Source organism: Lotus japonicus, chromosome 3 (assembly GCF_012489685.1).
Source record: "Lotus japonicus ecotype B-129 chromosome 3, LjGifu_v1.2".
NCBI lineage: Eukaryota > Viridiplantae > Streptophyta > Magnoliopsida > Fabales > Fabaceae > Lotus > Lotus japonicus.
The window spans coordinates 96,568,621-96,589,832 of NC_080043.1; the positions used below are offsets into that span (position 1 = coordinate 96,568,621).

The 21,212-nt window shown below is 37.7% G+C and overlaps 1 protein-coding gene and 1 pseudogene across 1 annotated transcript; one reads left to right on the forward strand and one right to left on the reverse strand.

The window, feature by feature from the left end:
• Positions 1 to 17,252: 17,252 nt before the first annotated feature.
• LOC130745111 (uncharacterized) lies at positions 17,253 to 17,769 on the reverse strand. Its single transcript, XM_057597254.1, has 2 exons — positions 17,614 to 17,769; positions 17,253 to 17,534 (listed from the first exon to the last, which is right to left on the reverse strand). Exons 1-2 carry the CDS (start codon positions 17,767 to 17,769, stop codon positions 17,253 to 17,255), a joined length of 438 nt encoding a protein of 145 aa, XP_057453237.1.
• Positions 17,770 to 18,902: 1,133 nt separating this feature from the next.
• LOC130745112 (uncharacterized) lies at positions 18,903 to 19,704 on the forward strand (annotated as a pseudogene).
• The last annotated feature ends 1,508 nt before the right edge of the window (positions 19,705 to 21,212 follow it).

Sequence of the window (21,212 nt, forward strand, 5' to 3'; positions counted from 1 at the left end):
TTGGAAACTATGTAACCGTGGCATCTTGACTAATGATATTCGCGTTCGGAGGCATATGAGCACTTGCGATCTTTGTCCTCTGTGTCGCACGACGAGAGAAGATTACATCCACCTCTTTAGAGATTGTGCAGAGGTTCTCTCGTTTTGGTTGGCGGCCATGGCAGGAAGAACGTCGCATGCGTTCTATGCTGCGGACTGGGCTACCTGGGTAGCTGGTAATATCAGCGGTCAGTTTCAAGGGAGAGCCGGGGTCGAATGGCCTCGCTTCTTTGCCTCAGCCCTATCTTCCATTTGGAGAATGCGTAATGACTGTGTTTTTAATCAGTCTCCCCATGATGCTTCTCGCGTTTGGAACTTCCTGAGATCGCTTGGCATTGAGCAAGCGGTTGCCTCCTCTTCCTCGCGCTCCCCCTGTCCATGATCCAGGGCCATCAACCTGGAGTCTTTGAGTGCAGCCCAACGCGTATTCCCTCTTCTGGTTGGATTAAACCCGATGCCAACTGGGTTAAGATCAATGTGGATGGTGCAGTTAGTACTTCCCTCCAGGCGAGCTGCGGAGGGGCTGTTCGTAACGCCGATGGGAGCTGGATAAAAGGTTTTAGCTGGAATTATGGTACCTTTGCTTCAGTTAATGTTTTTCTCACTGAATTAATGGCCGTGAAGACAGCTGTCGAAGCTGCCATGAGTTTGGACTTAACTCGCGTGATTGTTGAATCAGATTCCTTGGATGTCGTTGATCTTCTCCAGTCGGTCGACCTTGGTTCTCACCGTTACAAGCAGATTGCTTATGATATTCTTCACCTGCAGCGTGAGCATGGAGCTCTAGTTTTTCAGTATGCTCCGCGGGAATGCAACTCTCTTGCGGATTACATCGCTAAGTTTGGCTTATCTCTTCCTTATGGGGAGCACTGGTTTGACCACCCTTTTGGGGAGTGTCCTAATCTTCTCTTGTTGGATGCTCCGTTGAGTAGCTCTCCTGCTACTCCTGCTTAGCCTTTGTGCCGGGGTCTGTCCCCTCATCTGTAACAAAAAAAAAAAGTTTATAAAATTTATTTCGTGATGAATGTCTTTAATTATTTTTGTTTTGTATAAGCACAATTATTATTATTTTTCGTGATAAATTGGAACTTGATTATCCAATTTGAAACTTAACTCAAATTGCATGTGAATTACATTGTTTAGGATTCCGTAACTCATATAAATTTATCAAATTTATATTATATTTATAATTTCACTTTTATTTTCCTCATGTAACCAAAAAAAAAAAAAAGAATAGAGTTCACTTGTCATTCTATAATAAAAATAATTTTATTATTGATATCAAATGCATACATAATAAGAATGATTAAGTAATTAAAATATGAATACCCATCCCCATACCTGGGTGGGTATCAACCTGAATACCCGTCCCCGTAGTCCCTGGGTGCCTTTATGCTCGTACCCGTTATCCACGATTTAGCTAAGTAAAATTTAACTATCACGATTTTCAATAAAAAAATCGAGTATAACTAATTGTTATTATAAAATAAAAACACCAATTAAAAATACATAAGACTATTAAAATAAAATTAAGAACAGAGAAAATTAAGCTTTAAATTTATAATTTTAGATTTGTTAATAATCTCCTACATTTATGTGTAACTTATTTTTATAAATTAACAATCATATATTTAATATTAAGACTTTACTTATTTATTTTTTAAAAGAAGTTAGAAAGTTATTTATTAATATATTACCAATTACCAATTATATATGTTAATATTTGTATGCGGATATGGGGCTGGTTGGGTACTATAGTACTTATAGTACCCATACCCGCACTCGTACCCACTACTTTCTGCGGGTATTTACTCATGTCCAAACTCATACTCATCTAGCGTGTTTTTACCCTACCTATTATGGGCATTTAATGTGGGTACCCAATGGGTCTTGACCCATTGCCATCCCTACTTGTATCATCAACCCATGTTCCTTTTTTTTTGTTGAAATGAACTCATGTCCTTTACAGTTTCTAGAACTTTAGAATGTATAGTAAAATTAGTCTCCTAAAACTCATTCCCAACATCAACATCCATATATTAAATCATATTCTCCTAAATCATCCCCATATTCAATCATGAGGCAGTTTACTATTGCAAAAGATGCTCCCTTATTCCATATGCAGTTACCTAAACATAGTCAATCACTTAAAAATCAATAAAAAGGCACATTAAATCACAGAAATTAACATTTTCAATCAGACATTTATTGACACATGATGCTCCCCTTCCCTCTAAGATATTCAAATTGATCCTGTCTGTCATGAATATCATGCATAATAAACTAATGAATTGTTGGTTCCCCTTTGAAGCTTGCAAGTCATTATAAGAATGCTCAGACAAAAATTTCAAAATTAAATTCATCAATGAAAGCATTCTTAAATCATATTCAATAATGGGAGCCATTTTGACATTAAAGAAAGCAACAAATTAACTATGTAGCAACACAATACCAAGGCCGCCCATGTTTACATCCAAGAGTGACAGGAAGCCTAAACATGATTGTATTTTCCACTTGCAGTTTTCCTTGTTTGCAATGTAATTTCTTCACATGTTCAATGGAAGGTGAATTATTTGCATGAGTTAGTATGCCTCCTTTATTCCCAAAGGTACTATGATGTGGGCTCAGGGGTGGCTTTCCAAATGCTGAATCTTCAATAGATTTTCTCTTTAATATAACTACAACAGTTGCTTGTCGATCTTGACAGCTTTAGTCCCCCATTAGATGCTTTTTCCTTGCGGAAGACTTCAAGCCATACACTAACCAACTGGCTGCTGTAGCTCGAATATCACGGCTAGTATGAGGAATTAGTAGTTTTATCTATGAATCATAAATTTTGATTAATAAAGTACTCAATGGTTATGTATTCACGCCAACCAACTGCAAATGACATAGTACAAATAAACGAAATAGTTGACTACGTAGCAGATCACTCCCGTGCTATCGAATAATAAACTGGAGACATTCTTGAAGTGGTCATTATCCGATCCATCTCTCCCTAAAAGAGAGGTACATATGCACCCAGAAAAAAGAAGGATGTAAAAATGTCGCAGAGAAAGCAAGAGTAAAGGAGTGTAAACTTGCTGTCAACATAGTAAGCAACAACGAAGAACAAACTTTTCACAAAATTAAAGGTGAATATATATATTAAAACATTATAATGACACCGCCCCATCCTAATTATTTTATATAGTGAAATACAATACATAAGGCCAAATATGAGTTACTAATAAACCATAAACATCCACCCCGTAAAATCAAAATTGAAAAGTTGACATAATAGGGAAAAGGCTTAAATACTCTAGAGGTTCTTGAAATTGTCTCCCGTACGAAAATAAGTCCCTGAAAAAAAAACCCAATCCCTGAATTTTTTTTTAATCAGAATAAGTCCCTACTCGTGTTTCCAACCTATGTGGCTTAATTTTTGCTGAGTCAATTATTCCACGTGGCTTTTATATTTTTTTTAAATACACATGGATTAAAAAAAAATAAAATTAAACATTTAAAAAAATAAAATTAAACATTTAAGTTTAATTAGATTTAGGGTTAATTACATTAAAATTTTATTTTTTTAAATGTTTAATGTTATTTTTTTAATTCATGTGTATTTTTAAAAAATATATAAAAGCCACGTGGAATAATTGACTCAGCAAAAATTAAGCCACATAGGCTGGAAACACGAGTAGGGACCTATTCTGATTAAAAAAATAATTTCAGGTATTCGGAATCGGAAAAAAAAATTTCAGGGACTTATTTTCATACGGGAGACAATTTCAAGGACTTCCAGAGTATTTAAGCCTAGGGAAAATAAAGGTGTCAACAGTGAGGCTTGTTAGTAGAAGAGCAACATAAACTTGGGAAACACCCAGCTAAGAACAGGGCAAAACAAATTAAGGAGAAGGAAATCACCTGATTGAAGAGAGTCCCACCACTGCAACCCCCAAGTCCACTGTGCAAAATTAAACTTTATCAAGTTCAACTAAAAGCAACATTTAAGATGTTATGTGTACCCTTTGGGGAGATCAGGAAGCTGAACTCAAAATAAGGATTCTTACCAAAGTAGAAGATGACGTTTGAGTCGTACGTAACCTGACAACGAAATCTGAAGAAGAAATTGGTTAAACCAAAATGGCAAACTCAAAAGATGAAAGAGGGTGAAAAAAGAAAGAGTAATATGACCAAAATAATAACACAATTATCTCTTGGGTACAAAATACCCAACTCATAACAACCATAGAAACTGATCTTTCTCAATCTCCCGTTGTTCTGAAAATCAAAACCATAGATTTAGCATCCGAGATTATTACAGTCTAGTTTAAATCAGAACGAAAAAAAGGATGTTATGCTTCACCATACCCCCAAATGAATATCATAATTCTGATGAACCGTGATCAACGGTGAATCCAAAAAAGAAGAAAGAGCAATGATAAGAATAAAAAAAACAGAGAAAAGAAAAACCCGCGGCATGTCTTCCGCATCGCGGCCACACCAATCACAAAGTCATCTGTCTCCCTCTCCGCTGAAACACTGCAAACCTAGTCAAAGAAAAATGTGACATAATGCATGAAAGGAAAAAAAATGGAAGCTCTACATTCAAAGGAACTTTTCCTTCACCTATGCTTGAAGAAGTCTGCTCAAAGCAAAGATAATATATACAATTTTCTTTAGCAGCATCGTACATGCATCTAAAACAACAATACAATTAACTTCGGCAAACCTCAAGGATTTTAATTCCTCAAAATCTTTGTTCAATTGTGTGTTCTGATAGTTAGTTGTCACCGATCAGTGCATTGATAACTAAGGAAGCTTCAGATATTGCTGCTCTGTGATGACCACAAAACACTTGTTGTTACTGCAATTAATTACAATTAGACTTCTAGCTAGCTGCTATCTTGAGATATTAAGCAAGCTCAGTTACAAATTGAAGCAATCAATAAGTAATATTATTTTTTCTATCTGATAAGATTTTATTCCTCATTAGTTATTTCTTGCTATTACATTCATGTCTTGTTTCTGTGTCATTCTCATCATCATTTTCATTTTAATAAGCCCACACAGGTTTTTGACCTCTGCAGTGATCCACCAAAGAAATGTATATATATAGCTGCTTAGCCTACAAAACTAATCAACAAACAAAAAACATCATACATAGATTGGTGGTGCAAACTCAACTCTTATTATTGGTTCTCTCTTCTTATTCTTTTTCTAAACTACAAATTGCAATTATGGGAAATATATTCCTCACACTCTTATTGTTATCTTTAATTTTCTCAATAGCCTCATCAAGAAGAGGACCTTCCTCCAGCAACATAGATTGGTGGTGCAAACTAACCCCACACCCTGAACCTTGCAAGCACTACATAATGCATCAGAGGAACAAAATTTCCTCTCCCCTTCAAAAGCAAGCGTGCAACTGATATAGGAAAAAAAAATTGGGTTTTTATGCATCTTGGGCAACTTGTAGTTGGGTAGATGAGGAAATTGGTAAGCATAAATAGCAGTATGCAAGGTTAATAAGTAGTTGGGTAGATGAGGAAATTGGTAAGCATAAATAGCAGTATGCAAGGTTAATAAGTAGTTGGGTAGATGAGGAAATTATTACTTTCAAACATGACTGTAAACAAAAGACACAAAGCCAAGCAAGTAAATTCAATAAAAGCTTATATATGAGAAAGCAGAGAGCCCTAACTTAGTTTTGAAGCTCTTAAAACAGATTACTCAAACTCAATGCATCCCCATTCACATCCAAATCACATAAACACAAACAGTCAATCTCCATACATAATCAAAGATTGTTACCTCTGATATGATGCATTCACTTAGCCCTAGAAATGAGGCATGCCATCGTGCAATGGAGAGCTGCGCAGAGAAGTCAGATGATTAAACACTGCGCTGGAAATCCAAAAGACTGAACGGTGAGTGAGATGAGAAGAAGGAGTTCAGAAGGAGCCGTGATTCCCAATTTCAGATTTTATAATGAGAAAGAGGTGAAACGGACGGAAGATGAAAGATTGAAAAGGAATTCAGAAGGTGTGAAACGGTAAAAGGAATTCAGAAGGTGTGAAACCCATTCAGATATAATGGAATGAATGAGTGAAACTGGTATAATTAAAATCTCAATCTCAAATGCTTGTGAATCAAGGGCTGATATTCAATACAAGTGAAATAAAATGTGTTTTTACAAAAATATCCATGCCCGTCCTTCATAGTTTTTGGAAATAATTGTTGAATGACAGGTTTGTCCCCAAGGCTGCACAAACTCTCCTTTTATATATAGGCTATGTTTGGCATGTCTAGCTGATAGTTGAAAAGCTAGCTAACAGCTGAAAACTGATAAGCTAGCTGAAAGCTGAAAAGTTACATAATTAGAACAAAAGTGTTTGGTAAAACTAGTTGTTGAACAAGCTGAAGTTGTAAAACGACTTAAAAGGACATACTTTTATATATTTAACATTACTTTATTTTCACATTAATACCTATATGATATTAATATTAAAATTATTATAAATATTTTAATTTCACTAAGTTATTTATTATCTTAAAAATATAATATTAATTTTTACTTATTCAATTTTCTACAATTTAAATATTTTATATTAGGAAAATAATACTTTTATAAAATCAACCATCAAATAACTCGATAAAGTATGGGGAGTTTTTCGCCGGAATCCTCTGCTAGGGCTTTTCGCCGGCGAGGTGGCGAGGAGGTCAAGTCAAGCTTTCACGATCATAGGGAGGGGCATACGGTGTTTATTGATGGCCTAGGGGATGAAGTAACATATCAGAGCTTGAAGCAGGTGGTTCTCAAGTTTGGAAAGGTAGAGGGAGTTTTCCTACAGCGGAGTCGAAGGCAGGGGCACAGGTCTCGTTTTGGGTTTGCAAGGTTTCGGTATGCAGCGGATGCTACTGCTGCTGTAGAGGGGCTGAATGGGGCTGTGGTTCAGTTTTCCTTACTGGCGGTGAATAAGGCACGTTATCATCGCTCGATGAAAGGTGGAAGTACCAGAGTTATGAAACCTTGGAGGCCTAAGCCTACTCCGCCGATTCCTGGTAAACGCTTGGAGTGGCATGTCAAGGATAAGAGGAAGGAGGAGGCCAATAGCCGAGGTCCGGTGGTCTTTCGTTCTTCTGAGGAGGATGCTATTAGGCTGGGGCGTTTGGCTATAGGTATTCTTCGTGATGTGTACACGCTTGAAGTGGTTCAAGATTTTGTAGCAAACTCTGGTTTAGGTTTGATCCGTGTTAAACCTTTAGATTCTCGAGCGGTAATTCTGGAGTTTGAGTCCCAGGAGGAATTGACGGTGATTTTGCGGGAGGGTTTGGAGTTTTTGCTGCAACTGTTTTCGTCGGTAGAGCCGTGTTCACGTGGGACGTGTGCTACTCTTCATTTGGTGTGGGTGAAGCTGTTCAACGTACCAGTGAAGGTGTGGCGGTATGAGTTCTTCGAAGCGATTACGGCAAGATTGGGTCGTCTGATTTGTTTGGATGATGATACTCGGGATAATTGTCGCTTCGACGTGGCCAGAGTCCTGTTACAGGTCCAGAAACCTTGGTTATGTGGCAAAGGAATCTGGGTCCAGGTGGACAATGCTCTGCATAAGGTGTTCATGATTCCAGAGGTTCCCAGCATGGGTGTGGGGCGGATGCGTGCTCCTGTGACTGCAGCAGGGGGGTGGACAAGTGATTCGGAGGTGAGCGGTGACGAGGGTGGGACACAGCAGGAGGATTGTGACTACTCTCCGGTGACGGAGGCTGCCGGAGTGGATGTTCTAGCCGTTAGTCGGGAAAGTCAAATGCATGTAACGCAGGAGCGAAATCTCGGGAAGAATAGTTGGCAGGTGGAGAAAAAGCAGGATTTTGAATTTGGATTGGAGGCTCAGGTGCAGGAGTTATTGCATGTGGGGTATGACTTGGAGGAAATCAGGGGTTTATCTACATTTAAGGATACCAATTTTGAAAATTTAAATCTCTATTCCAAGGGAGATGTTATAGCCGCTGGTAGTTATCAATCAGAATGGATTGGCCAGCAATTATTGGGCGGTGATGGAGGCATTATGATTGGTAAGGAGGAAATCAGGGGTAGTGATATTTTAAATCAAAGCCAAGATTTGGTAGCTTCTGGTTATACCAAAAAGGAAATTATGGAAGTTAAAGATTATTCAACTATAGCTTTTGAAGTGGTGGGTGTTGACGTGGGGACCCTAGTGAATTATGAGCAGATTTTTCATTACTTGTTGGAGTGGTCAAAATTTCATTTAACAAAATGCCTTATCAGCTGGGAGGAAGGGGTAATCAAGGTATTGTGGGGTCGAACTTTGCAACATGGTATTAGCAAGTCTACCATTGAGTTGGGTCCTGAACTGAATCAAAAAACTACTGCAACATCTAAGGACATTGTTCCTGTGGTGCCAAAGAGGGTGGACACAGGCTTCAACTGGGAAAACGAGTGGAATACAGATTCTGAGGAATTGGAGATAGCAGTGCAACGGGATATTGATTTTCAAGAAGATCAATTAAGGGGTGTGGAAGCAGTGACTGTGGAGGCTCGCCGGCGGCGTGGTAGACCAAGGAAGGGGCGGACTTCTCTACAGGTGCACACACCAAAGCGGCCACGAGGAAGGCCACGCAAGGGGACAGGAAACTCAGAGACTGCTATACTGCAACATGATGGGTCTGCTATGCATTTGATGTCCCTTGATTGGCATAGTGAGGAAGGTGTAAAAACAAGAGCTCGCCGTGCTTTTATCAGGAGCCAGAATGCAGGAATGTTGTTTGATTGTCCTGAAGTGGCTATACAAGGTATCGCGAACGTGATTCGTGCTGGTTTTGGTCAATAGCTGATGCCGGGGGTATAGGTCTAGTGGAGTGTGAGAGGATTGGGGCGACCAGTGAAAAGAAGAGCTGTCAGGTTGGTGGTTGTCCAGGTTAGGCCGGAAGTGATTTCGTTGCCAGAAATTAAATTATCCTCAAGGACGGGAAGGGGTGCTTAGGGGATAGTTGCGAGCTAGAGGTTTGGGCATGGCTTGTGCTCCGTGGAATCAGGCAGTTGGGGGCTAGTTTTTCTTTGTGTGGAGACTCGTGTGATTGAAGGTAGTAGGTGTTGGTCTGTAGCTAATGGAGGCTCGGGTGTTTGCTTGTTCAGGTGTGCTTTTAGTGTCTATTGTTTCTACGAGCGGATCGGTGCTTGATAACTTGGAAGAGGATACTGCTGTATTTTGTTGGCGGGCTGTTTTCTAGTGTCGTAGGAGGGTATGGTTTTGAATAGGCTATATCAGGGATGATTGGTGGTGTGAAATATGTTAGGAAACATATGCTGAGGCGGTGCTTGCAGTGGGGAAATTTTTTGAGAAAGGTATTGGTATGCACATGGCCAAGATCCATGATTTCATGCATGTATTCAGATGGAGGTGTAGCAGCAGTAGAGTTAGACTTGGTTTGGATAAATATATGACATGGTGTTGTTGATGAAAGTAGCTTGTGTCCTTTCTTAGATGACATCCATTTGGTGAGTTATGGACGTGGGTTCATAACTTCTAATATTTTAGTTATGGACTCCATTGGGACTATTTGTGATAGGCATTTTGGTGGTCTAGCATTTGGGTACTCTTTTTCCTTATTAGGGTTTTTTCCCACTGGGTTTTCCCTAGTAAGGTTTTAATGAGGCCTACTTGCTTTGTCTGCGCGCCTTAGAGGGGGGTTACAGTAGTTTGTTTGTAAACTGTAATCTTTGTGGTGTAATCGTTTCTCATTCTTTGCAATAAACTAGACTTTCTCTTTTCAAAAAAATTTTTTTTATTAAATTAAATAGAATAAAAAAATAATTAGTAATTTGTAATATAAAATTATTTGTTTTATTCCAAAATAATAATTATTTGTGTGCGGGAACGGTGTGCATATGAGACAAGTGTGATAACCGATAAGTAAATATGTTTACATATAAGGTTAGAGGTGGAATTTTAATAAAATAATAAGGATATAAATGAGAATATATTTAATAAGCTATAAGCTTTAAGCTTTAAGCTACATGAGATAGCTTATAGATTAAAACTTTAAGCTACTGAAATAAGCTCCTTCACCAAACACTTTTATAGAGCTTTTAAGCTAGCCAAATAAGCGTTAAGCTAGTCAAATAAGCTATAAGCTAGCTGAAATGACATGGCAAACATAGTCATAGGCTATGTTTGGCTGATAAGCTAGCTGAAAGCTTATAAGCTAGCTGATAGCTGAAAGCTGATCAGCTACCCGAAAGCTGATAGCTGATAGCTGAAAGCTGAAAAACTACATGATTAAAACAAAAATGTTTGGAAAAACTAGCTGTTAAACAAGCTGAAATTGTAAAATGACATAAAAGGACATACTTGTATAATTATTTTTATATTTAACATTACTTTATTTTCACATTAATATCTATATGATATTAATATTAAAATTAATATCACTTTAAATATTTTTATTAACTCAAGTTATTTATCATCTTAATATAATATTTTTAATACTTGTGGTGCGCAGCGGTGTGGCAGGAACTGCATACGTAAGTGTGATGAAAAATAAGTTTAGTGTTTTTATAAATATATAAGGGTAATGGTAGAATTTTAATAAATTAATAAGGATAAAAATGAGAATAAATTTAATAAGCTATAAGCTACCTGAGATAGCTTATAGCTTAAAGCTTTAAGCTACTGAAATAAGCTCTTTCACCAAACACTTTTGAAGAGCTTTTAAGCTAGTCAAATAAGTTTTAAGCTAGTCAAATAAGCTATAAGTTAGCTGAAATGACATGCCAAACATAGCCATAGTATAGATAGATAGATAGATAGATAGATAGATGGCAAAGAGAAATTGAAAATACATAGAAAGAACTTTTTGTTTATTAATTGCAAAAAAAAAAAAAAGATAACCTACATTTTACCGTAAAAATAGGAAAAAATTGAAAGATAGAACGTAGGAAAAATATCAAATAAACAACTTTTTGTAAAAAGTTTATTCAAGAACAGATTTGGAAATATAACTCTAAAACATATCTAATGAATTTAAAAAAAAACATATCTAATGAATTTAAAAAAAAAACATATCTAATGAAAATAATACTGATTGACAACTGTAACCATTGCATCAAACAAAAGGATGAACATAATATTAGTTGAAACATTCATTACATCCAGGTACACAGCTCATAGAGCAACTTTTTTTTTTAGAAATAGCTTATAGAGCAACTTGAAATAGAAAACAAAGAAAAGAAGAAAAACTAAATCAAGATCTTAAAAGGGTAACCACGGCTCAAAGAACCAACAAAATACATCAAAAGAAAAATATTGACAAAGTGTTTAGGAAATTTTGTCTCTGTCTAGCACAAGAAAGGAAAAGAAAAATATTAAAATGGTGTTGAACTGCACCAAAAAGGAGAAATATAGACAAAGTGTTGAGGAATTTTTTTTCTAGAAATGGATGTATCTCATTTACATGAGGCAATCGATTAGGTGTGTTTTTATAACTATTTTTCTTTTCCAAAGGATAGGATATATGTGCAGTTGGAAAAAAACATTAGTCTTCATGTAGTATGTAACACCCCGATTTCGGTGGCATCACTTTAGTAACCAAAAAAGAAAATAAAGCGGAAAAACGTGAATATTTTTTTCGATTTGTTTAGATAATAAATTTAAAGACTCGTCGACATAAAGACTCTACAACGAAAGATAAACATAACTAATGTACAATATATTTACAGCCCCCGCTGTAAGTAGAGAACCACGTCACGAGTAACCTCCAGTGACGGGAAGTAACCGAAAGTAGTGCCCGTGGGCAATATGTACAAACCAAGTGAAAGGTCAAGTGTTCACAATACAGTCCTCCAAAATGAAAGTAGGTCAGCCCAAAACGGCCTGAATAAGACCTCCTAGTACAACCAACTCTCTGTGATTTCCATAAAGAAAACCACACAAAAAGCTAACGGTCGGGAACCTACCCTGCCCCAAAATACGAACATGACGACCAGAGCTATAACTCTACTCCTACCCTAATCCTGTCCAGAGGAGTACACCCCAGCACTCACAACTACATGCTAGCGTGATCATCGTCTGAATCAGAATCCAGGACGAGTAGGTCAATGTCTGTGATCATCCCTCCTCTCGCTACTGCAACATGCTCATGTGCTGGTCTCACGGTTCCAGGACTCGAACCAAGGTCAGCAGCAACGACAACAGTAGGTGAGCTAGAGTCCAATGAAGTCCCTCCCACAGGCTCCTCCTCCGAGGGGTCCTCGTCGTCGGAAGACGACGGTGGTGGTGGTACTCCTACACCGGGTCCGCAGTGCACGCCGGGTGGCAGGTTGAAGCTGACAGTGTAATGCCTCAGAACTCCCTCCGTCAAGTGTCCCAGACTGTCGACACGATCTTCCATTATTCTCCCCGAGTAGATCGCTATGTGGCCAGCGGGGTCGACCACCCATGAGTCGGGGATCTCCTGATCAAGCATCTCAAACCTATTCCCCCCCGAAGGGTGGACCATCGTGAACCAATCCGCCATGGACATCTGACAATGGGCGTAGTCCGCCAAAACACAAACAGAAGGCGCGAGGGTCAACTCCAAAGAATTACATAAGTAATACACCCAGTAGATAAAGTTTAAGGGATATCTACTTAGGCTTAGAAGTTTGTGATAGCATTATAAATTGTATATCTTCCAATGAATATGAATAACAAATAATGACAATTAACATGTATCAAATAAAATTAACAAGTAACAATCACACTCGGCAACTAAGTCAGTATGCATGGTGCATGAATGAGATGACGAGGAACAAGATGCAATCCGGAAGGATGGGCACCATCGAGTCAATCCTAGCACCGACCAAAGTGGGACCATTTCCGCTCGAGTGTCTCTTATACCAAACAAAATGTAGTCAGATCAGCAGTATACCCGCAGGCCTGCCATTTCCATCTGCTACTAAGAATCACCGCAGTGTTCTTATGTGGAAATCCGGGTCTTATGACCATTTTGGAATCCACCGAGGTCCGGCATCCCACCGTGTATGAACCCCATAAATGTGTGCATGAAATGCAAAGTGATTAGCCAAACAACGTCTCTGACCTCACTCGTCACGTCGTCACGTGTTCTAGCTAACTTATTGTCTCTAAAAAGAATACCCTAAGGTAAATGTCGATTCTGCGACAAAAGACAATTAATTATAAAAAGTGTATTATCTCATGATGACTTCTCGAATCATCCGACTCATCTCCATCCGATGGTCAAAAACTGCTCAGCGAGCAAAGAGTATCGACATACTCGGAAACTATCCGTTTCCCGGCTTATCTTTTAGATAGCCAAACAACAAAACTGCTCCTCGAGCAAAAGAGCATCAACGTACTCAGAAACTTATTAATTTCCCGGCTTATCTTTTAGATAGCCAAACAACAAAACTGCTCCTCGAGCAAAAGAGTATTAACATACTCAGAAACTTATTAGTTTCCCCAAAACTTGGATTCGACGACATTTTTCATTTTCCAAAACTAATATCCAAACCCTAAGCTTTCATCTGAGATTGTTATCATTATTTAAAAGGTTCAGAGGTTGTTTAGTGTATTATGAATTTTCCTTGTAAAACAGTTTCCATTTAGTTTTATCTCTAATCTTATGAGTTTAAAAGATCTCATAATCCCAAGTAACTCCCAGAGAAGGTCTCGATCCACTAAAATATGAATAAGGGCCCGAATCTCCGTTCGTCCCATCAAACTTTCCCAAAATCTCATGATGAGTGTGGCATAACTGCCCGTTATCCTCACTCTGACGTACAACAGATATATGTGTAATTGCATAATCAAAGTAACACAATCCAACAGTCATGGCACATATATCAACACATCCTAGATTAACCATTTAGCACATAGCATGTAAATCAATATCAACACATCCTAGATTAAACATTTAGCACATAGTATGTAAATCAATATAAAAAACAATTCCAGCGATAAATGATTATCATTGTCAGCCGAAGCCTCAGAAAACATTTCCCAGTCAATCACAATCAAGTGCATAAACAATAAATCAAGTCGAATTCCATAAGCCTGGGTGAGGTGTCAAATAGAATCCCTGATGAGCTTGGCTTGAATCTTGAAAAAATGGATCTTGATTTGCTTGGCACAATGATATCCACTGTAGGATTCTCTCAGTAAAAATTTAGCTAATTTAGCTCTACAATTCAGTAGGTTGGTTGGTGCTCAATAGAATTTGAGTTGGTTGGTCCCATACTCCCATGTGTCTTGTTATGGTATTTCTATTTTGTAAATCACACAAATGTGGAGCTTCTGGCTAGCTTTTAATTTGGTTCTAAGATACTAGATATGCTCTTGGGATAATATTATCTATAGTTAGTTGAATATTTTTTTGTTTACACTATTATTCGCTTCTTGCACGCTGATTGTTGATGAAGGAGCGGAAATTCATTTTAGAATTTTGCGGCGGTTCTAACCGCCGCAGAACAGAGGCGGAATGAAATATACACTTTGCGGCGGTTTTAAACCGCCACTATATTCTGCGGCGGTTATTCCAACGCTTGGCCAAAACCACCGCAGAACGCCCGTCGACGCTTGTAACTGCGGCGCCCCAAGAAACGCCTCAGTATACATTTTGCGGCGGTTTAAAGCGCCGCAAGCTTCTCCCAGAACCGCCGCAAAATGCTGATTTTTTTGTAGTGTAATTTGAGGACTAAATATATATAAAAGGCTTAATTCTCAAATTAGTCCCTGTCTTTGTTTCGCCGTCTGAACCAGGTCCCTGATCGGAAAAATTTGTGCAAAAAGTCCCTATGAATGAAAATCGTTTGGGGCAAGTCCTCGCCGGAGCCCGGAGCTCCGGCGAGTGATGAAGTGGCGTGATGACTAGATAAAAACTGATGACATGGCATTAAAAAAAAATTATTTTAACATTAAATTAAACATAAACTAATTTGTTTTAATCCTCAATTAACAAACTTAAGCATATTTCCCCAAACCTTTTCCTAATTACCCACTTATTACCCTCAATTCCTAAACCCAATCCCAATTCCATTTCCTAAGTTCATCTGCATTCTTAACTTTTCATGTGAGAACCTAAGTTCATCTGAGAAACCTAAGTCCAATCCTTCCTGTGCGTTCGTTCGTTCTTCTGGCAAAGTGGATATACATTTCTTTCCTGTTCGATTTGGCAAAGTGTGAAGTAAGTAGACAACTCAACTCTCGATTAAGCATTGTGTTGATTATTGTGGTGATTATTCCTTTCGATTAAGCTTATTCTGAGATGGGTTTTGGGGTTTTTCATTCTCGATGGGTTTTGGGGTTATTCTGAGATGGGTTTTGTCGTTGTGGTTTTCATGGTCGATGGGTTTTGGGGGGTTTTCATGCTCGACTCAGGGATGGGTTGGGGTTTGCATGCTCGATGGGTTTTGGGTCTGGTTTTGGGGTGGGTTTTGGGGCTGGTTTTGGGGTGGGTTTCGAGTGCATTGCTGTGGAATGATTCTTTGGGTTTCTATTTTAGGGATTAATGTTCACTTGCTATTTATGGGATTTGCAGGATGGTGTTTACCTTCATTGTTCGCCATGGTGGTTGGTTTGGAACCTCCCCTTACTGCCATTATTTTGGTGGTGGTCGAAGTGTTTTTCCTGATCAAGATGAAGATAGATGGTCATACATTGACACTGTTGACATGATCAAAGAGCTGGGATACAAGGAGTTTAATTTGTGGTGGTCATACATTGACACTACTGAGGATGTTCCTAAAGAAGTGTTCAGGCCTTACAAATCTGATTCTGATGCACTGGAAATGGCTACGATTGCTGCTTCAAAGGGTGAAGGTGTCTTGTTTGTTGAAAATCTGTCAAAAGAGCCACTCTCAATGCATGTTAGAAATTTTGAACCAATTGTACCTTCTGTGGTGAATGAAAAAGAGAAAGCTAGAAAGAAGAAGGCTCAACCAACAAAGATGAAAACTGTTAGAAGGTCCCACCGGTTACAAGCTGTGGTGAGGAAATCAAATAACTTGGGCAAGCCAAGCCTAGTTGTTATTTCTGATGATGAGGACTTGCATGGTGAAGTCACTCTTCATTCTCAGTTTCCAATTGATGAAAATGTTCCTGAAAATGGGATTGCTCCTGATGTTACAGTGTCTGAATCTTTGCAGGTTGGTGAAATTTTTCCTGAAAATGTAAGTGATCCAATGGCTCCAATGGCTCCAGCTGTTGATGAAATTGTTCCTGAAAATGTAAGTGATCCAATGGTTACAGTGTCTGAAATTGTTCCTGAAAATGGGATTGCTCCTGATGGTACAATTTATGAATCTTTGCAGGTTGCTGAAAATGTGCCTGGGACTTCCAGGACAGTAGATGGGGCTGCAGCTGTTACAGGAAATGATTTTCCCATGGCTTCAGGAGATCAACAAGTTGTTGAAGACACTTTACCAACACAGTGCAGCGTTGTCTTGGACAAAACTGTGGGAGAATCTTCTTGACCTTGCTTTGGATGAAGGGAATTACTTTTTGAGAGTGGGAAGGGATAGCTTTTTGTGTGAGGGAATCAAGATCTGACATGGTTCACATGGTTCTTTATTTTTCTTTCTTAAGTAGTTGAATGTGGACCACATGGCCACTAGGATGGTCGAATGTTTTGTAATATTAATGGGTTTTGGTGGACCACTTACTTTGGCCACTAACTTGCTGGATTTGAAATGCATTTTAAATGCTTTTAGCTATCTTTATCCTTCTGTAAACAATGACAATTGGGGTACTTTAACTCCTCCTTATGCATTGATGGTTTACACTCATCTATTTAATTGTCTATGTTGGTTGGATATTTTTAGCTATTTTTAGTACATGGGAACATACACAAAATACTTTCTGATAGTACACAAGATGGAACATACAGCCTTGAACATGCCATTAACAACTCCTTTTCATTACATTCAGTACATGGAACATACACAAAATACTTTCTGATAGTACACAAGATGGAACATGAAGGCTTGAACATGCCATTAACAACAAACAAAATGAAGGCTTGCACATGCCATTAACAACAGACAAAATGAAGGCTTGGACATGCCATTAACAACAGACAAAATGAAGGCTTGAAAATGCCATTAACAACAGACAAGTCTAGATAGATAACCAAACATAATTAAACTAAGGCCTTAAACTAATTCTTTCAAGGCTTTCTTTCAACATGCAGCCTTCTTTCAAATCCTTCTTTCAACCCTTTCTCATACAGAAACACCATATTGATACTGTCACAGCAACCAGAGTAAAGAAACATGAGATCTTCTTCTGGAATCTTTCAACTTCAAGCTTCATCTTGAGCTTCTTAATCTTTTTGTTCAAATCAGAAACAACATTAACATTAACAGAGTTTGAATTCCCAATCTCAGAATTATAACTCATTGCATGACCTTCAACTGCATCTCTTCCCTGAACTGCATCTCTTCCCTCATATGGATCATCAATCCAAAAAAAGAAACCACAATTATGTGGAAGCTGCCACAAGAATACATTTTAGTTACAGATTTTTCAACAAACACAAGCTTAAACTCATTTTGGAAGGCCATACACTTACTTGCCAATTTCTGCATCTGAGAAATCTCCTATCCGAGTTATGTCGAGTACCAGCAGTGTAAATGATCAGAGGAAGACCACATTGACATCTAGCACTTCCACCTGCAGTGATTGTCTTCGACCTTGTGCGAGATGAAGAAGCAGATGAAGAATTCATGGTTTGTGAGAGGAACGCGACTCAGGGAATCTGAAAGGAGAAATCTGAAAGGAGAGGAACGCTTATCAGGGAAGAGGAACGAACGACATGAAGAGGATCGAACGCGACAGAGAAGAAGGCGACTGGAAGAACGCGACTTGAAGAGGATCGAACGCGACTGATTCTGAAACTCGAAGAGAAGAACCTCGACTCAGGGAAGAGAAAAACGCGACTCAGGGAAGAGGAACGTGACTCAGTGAAGAGGATCGAACGAATATGTGAAGAAGATGGGATGAAGAGATGAAATCAAACACTCAGATGTGAAGAACATGGGATGAACCCTAATTTCAACAGGTGAACGAAATTGGGATTGGGATTGGGATTGGGAATTGAGGGTAATTAGGAAAAAGGTTGGGGGTATATGTTTAAGTGGGTTAATTGATGATTAAATCAAGTGGGTTAATTGAGGATTAAATCAAGTTAATTTAGGTTATTAAATGGTAAATTAATTAATTTTTTTTAATTTTTTTTAATGCCATGTCATCAGTTTTTATCTAGTCATCACGCCACTTCATCACTCGCCGGAGCTCCGGGCTCCGGCGAGGACTTGCCCCAAACGATTTTCATTCATAGGGACTTTTTGCACAAATTTTTCCGATCAGGGACCTGGTTCAGACGGCGAAACAAAGACAGGGACTAATTTGAGAATTAAGCCTATATAAAAATATGTACAGTTGATTGTGAAAATATGGTGTTTGGGAATTAGAAAATGTTAATATGTATAGTCCATATTTATTTATTTATTTCTAAATTACATAGTAGAAAATTAGAGTAAGAACTTTTTTCATATTTTACATTAGAGTATTTTCATGTTAAAATTAATAAAAAAGGTTTTAAAATAATGTAAGAGCTTTTTTCATATTATTTTTTTTGGAAATATTTTTCATATTTTTTCAAAAAATTAGAAGTACATACATAAGCATGAAAGTTGATAGTGAAAATATGACGAATAAAAGATATTCATGTAAAAATATAGTCTATATTTATCTATGTTTAAATTTTAAATTGAAGGCAAAAATCTCACACGGGATGAACATGTTGCATGAAATAGTTCCACGTTAAAATTAATAGAAAAATAAAATTTAAGGCTTAAAAATGGCAAATGCTTTGAAGGGCAATGTTAGGCTCTCATCCCTTGTCTCCTTACGAAGAACCACAACAACCCATTGCTCCCTTCTTCCCAATGCCACACGTTTCGGTTCCATGTTCCCTTTCTTCTCACTCTCATCATCTTCATCCGCTAAAACTCCATCTGGGTTTCCTTCATTCTGCACACTTTCTTCTTCTTCTTCTTCCTCCACAGAGGAGGCAGTGACGGAAGTCACACCAGCTGAGCTGGCGGCAATGGTGAAACCGAGAAGAGTGTCAGTGTTAAGGATTCGGCGGTGCTGCTTGACATAAGGGTTGGTCAAATTCTGAGGGCATGGAAACACGAAGAGGCTGATTCTCTTTATGTGGAAGAGGTTGATATTGGTGAGCCTGAACCAATTGGATCATATGCAGTGGCCTTGTCAACTACATCCCTCTTGAACATCTTCAGGTTAATTCAGATTTTAATTCATTTTCAAATTTCAATATGTGACTTTCTTCATTTTTAACTATGCATTGGTAATGAAATATGGATTTTGGTGATAGAGGATTATTTCATTGGAAATGTTTCAATTTGGATTCCATATGTAGTAATTCTGTGATTCACTGTATTGTTGTTCAATATGGTCTTTCTGATAAATCATAATGGTGATTACTAAGGTGTTATGCTTTGTCTATTTGCTAATTGATATCTTATCTTCGTGCATTGAAGTGGTTATTTTGAATGACTGTATAACATTTTTAGGTGCCACCCATCATAGAGGAATTAGTTCATGTTATTCTCTCTTGATACTGTCTATAGTTTAATCTTCAAACTTATATTCATTTGGATAGTTCTTATAGTGTTAGCCGTGGATGAAATGTATCATCACTTTTATGACTGCACCTTTTCGTACCTAAGCTTCAATTTCTGAATTTTAAACTCACAATCAACATGCTATTTACTAGAAATGCACTCTCTTTATCTGCTACTTTTACTTCAAGTATACCCCAACACTGCATCAAATAAAATTGAGTAAAGTACACTCACCCCCTTAAGGTTTGTTAGAATTACACTCCACCCCATTCTTATCTAAAATCTACATCCCACCCCATTTTATATAGAGGCAAATTTAGTGAAAAAAAATATTTTTCATTAATAATTAGTTATTATTTAAATTGTTAATCAATAATTTCAAAAAAAAAATCAATATAATCCAATAAATTTAAAAATGAAAACATCACAATCCTCCTCATTCTCTCAATCGCGTTTTTCCTCCGTAAATTCATAATGCAAATTATGCAATAGCAAACCTGCCCGATTTACAAACCATATCTCGAACATAGTGAAACATGCTTGTGTTTTCATATTTGGTAATAATTCAATTTTAATCAAAATAATCTCTTTATACCTCCAATTTTCAAAATTGGGTTGTAGGCAAAAAAAGCAACACAAATGGGTGAAGAAAATAGAGAAACAAAATTATGAAAATATGAAGTGGATCTGAGGTTATTAGAGCCCAACGAGGCGGTGAAGCATCGTTTTTAACAAAATCCAACAATATCTAAGACCAACAGAGCGTTCGCTCACAACTTAAAGGGGTGAAATTCACAAGAAGTAGTTGAACAAGTGGCTTTAGGGATGTGCGATTCACGTTTTGGGGTTCAGGTCGCAACAAAACTTTGAGGCATGGAGGTGCCATGGGGTTCCACATTGTGGGACAGTGGAGCCGTGTTAAAGGGAGTAAAGGCTTGGTGGTGGCCGTTTGTGGTGAGAAATATGATTTGGAGATAGATGGGACGTGGACTTAACAGACAGAGTTGATGGTTTTTTTAAATTTAATTCAGTAAAATTATTTTCATAAATTAATGTATGATAGTGTATATGCATTAAATTTATTTAAATTTTTACTAATTAGTAATTAGTTTTTAGTAGTGACGAATTTGTTTTCGTCACTAAAATTTGCCTTTATAATAAATGAGGTGGAGTGTAGATTTTTAAAAAGAATGGGGTGGAGTGTCATTCTTGCAAATCTTGAGGGGGATGAGTGTATTTTACTCAATAAAATTAGATTTGACATCGTTTGATTACAAACAGCCTTTTTAATTTTTATATACTAATTTCGTCATTTCTATGAAGTTTGGTACATAACACATAGTAAGGATAAACCATCAGGATTGGTGAAGAAGGAGAATTAATTGATTTAATTTATGGGAATTAGAGAGTAACTTAACGAGAGATGAGAGTATGGATAGTCATTGTGGTCAAGTTAATTAGCTTCTATAATGTCAATTGTTATTCAAGGAGAACGAAATTAGGTAGAGCTAAGTATAAA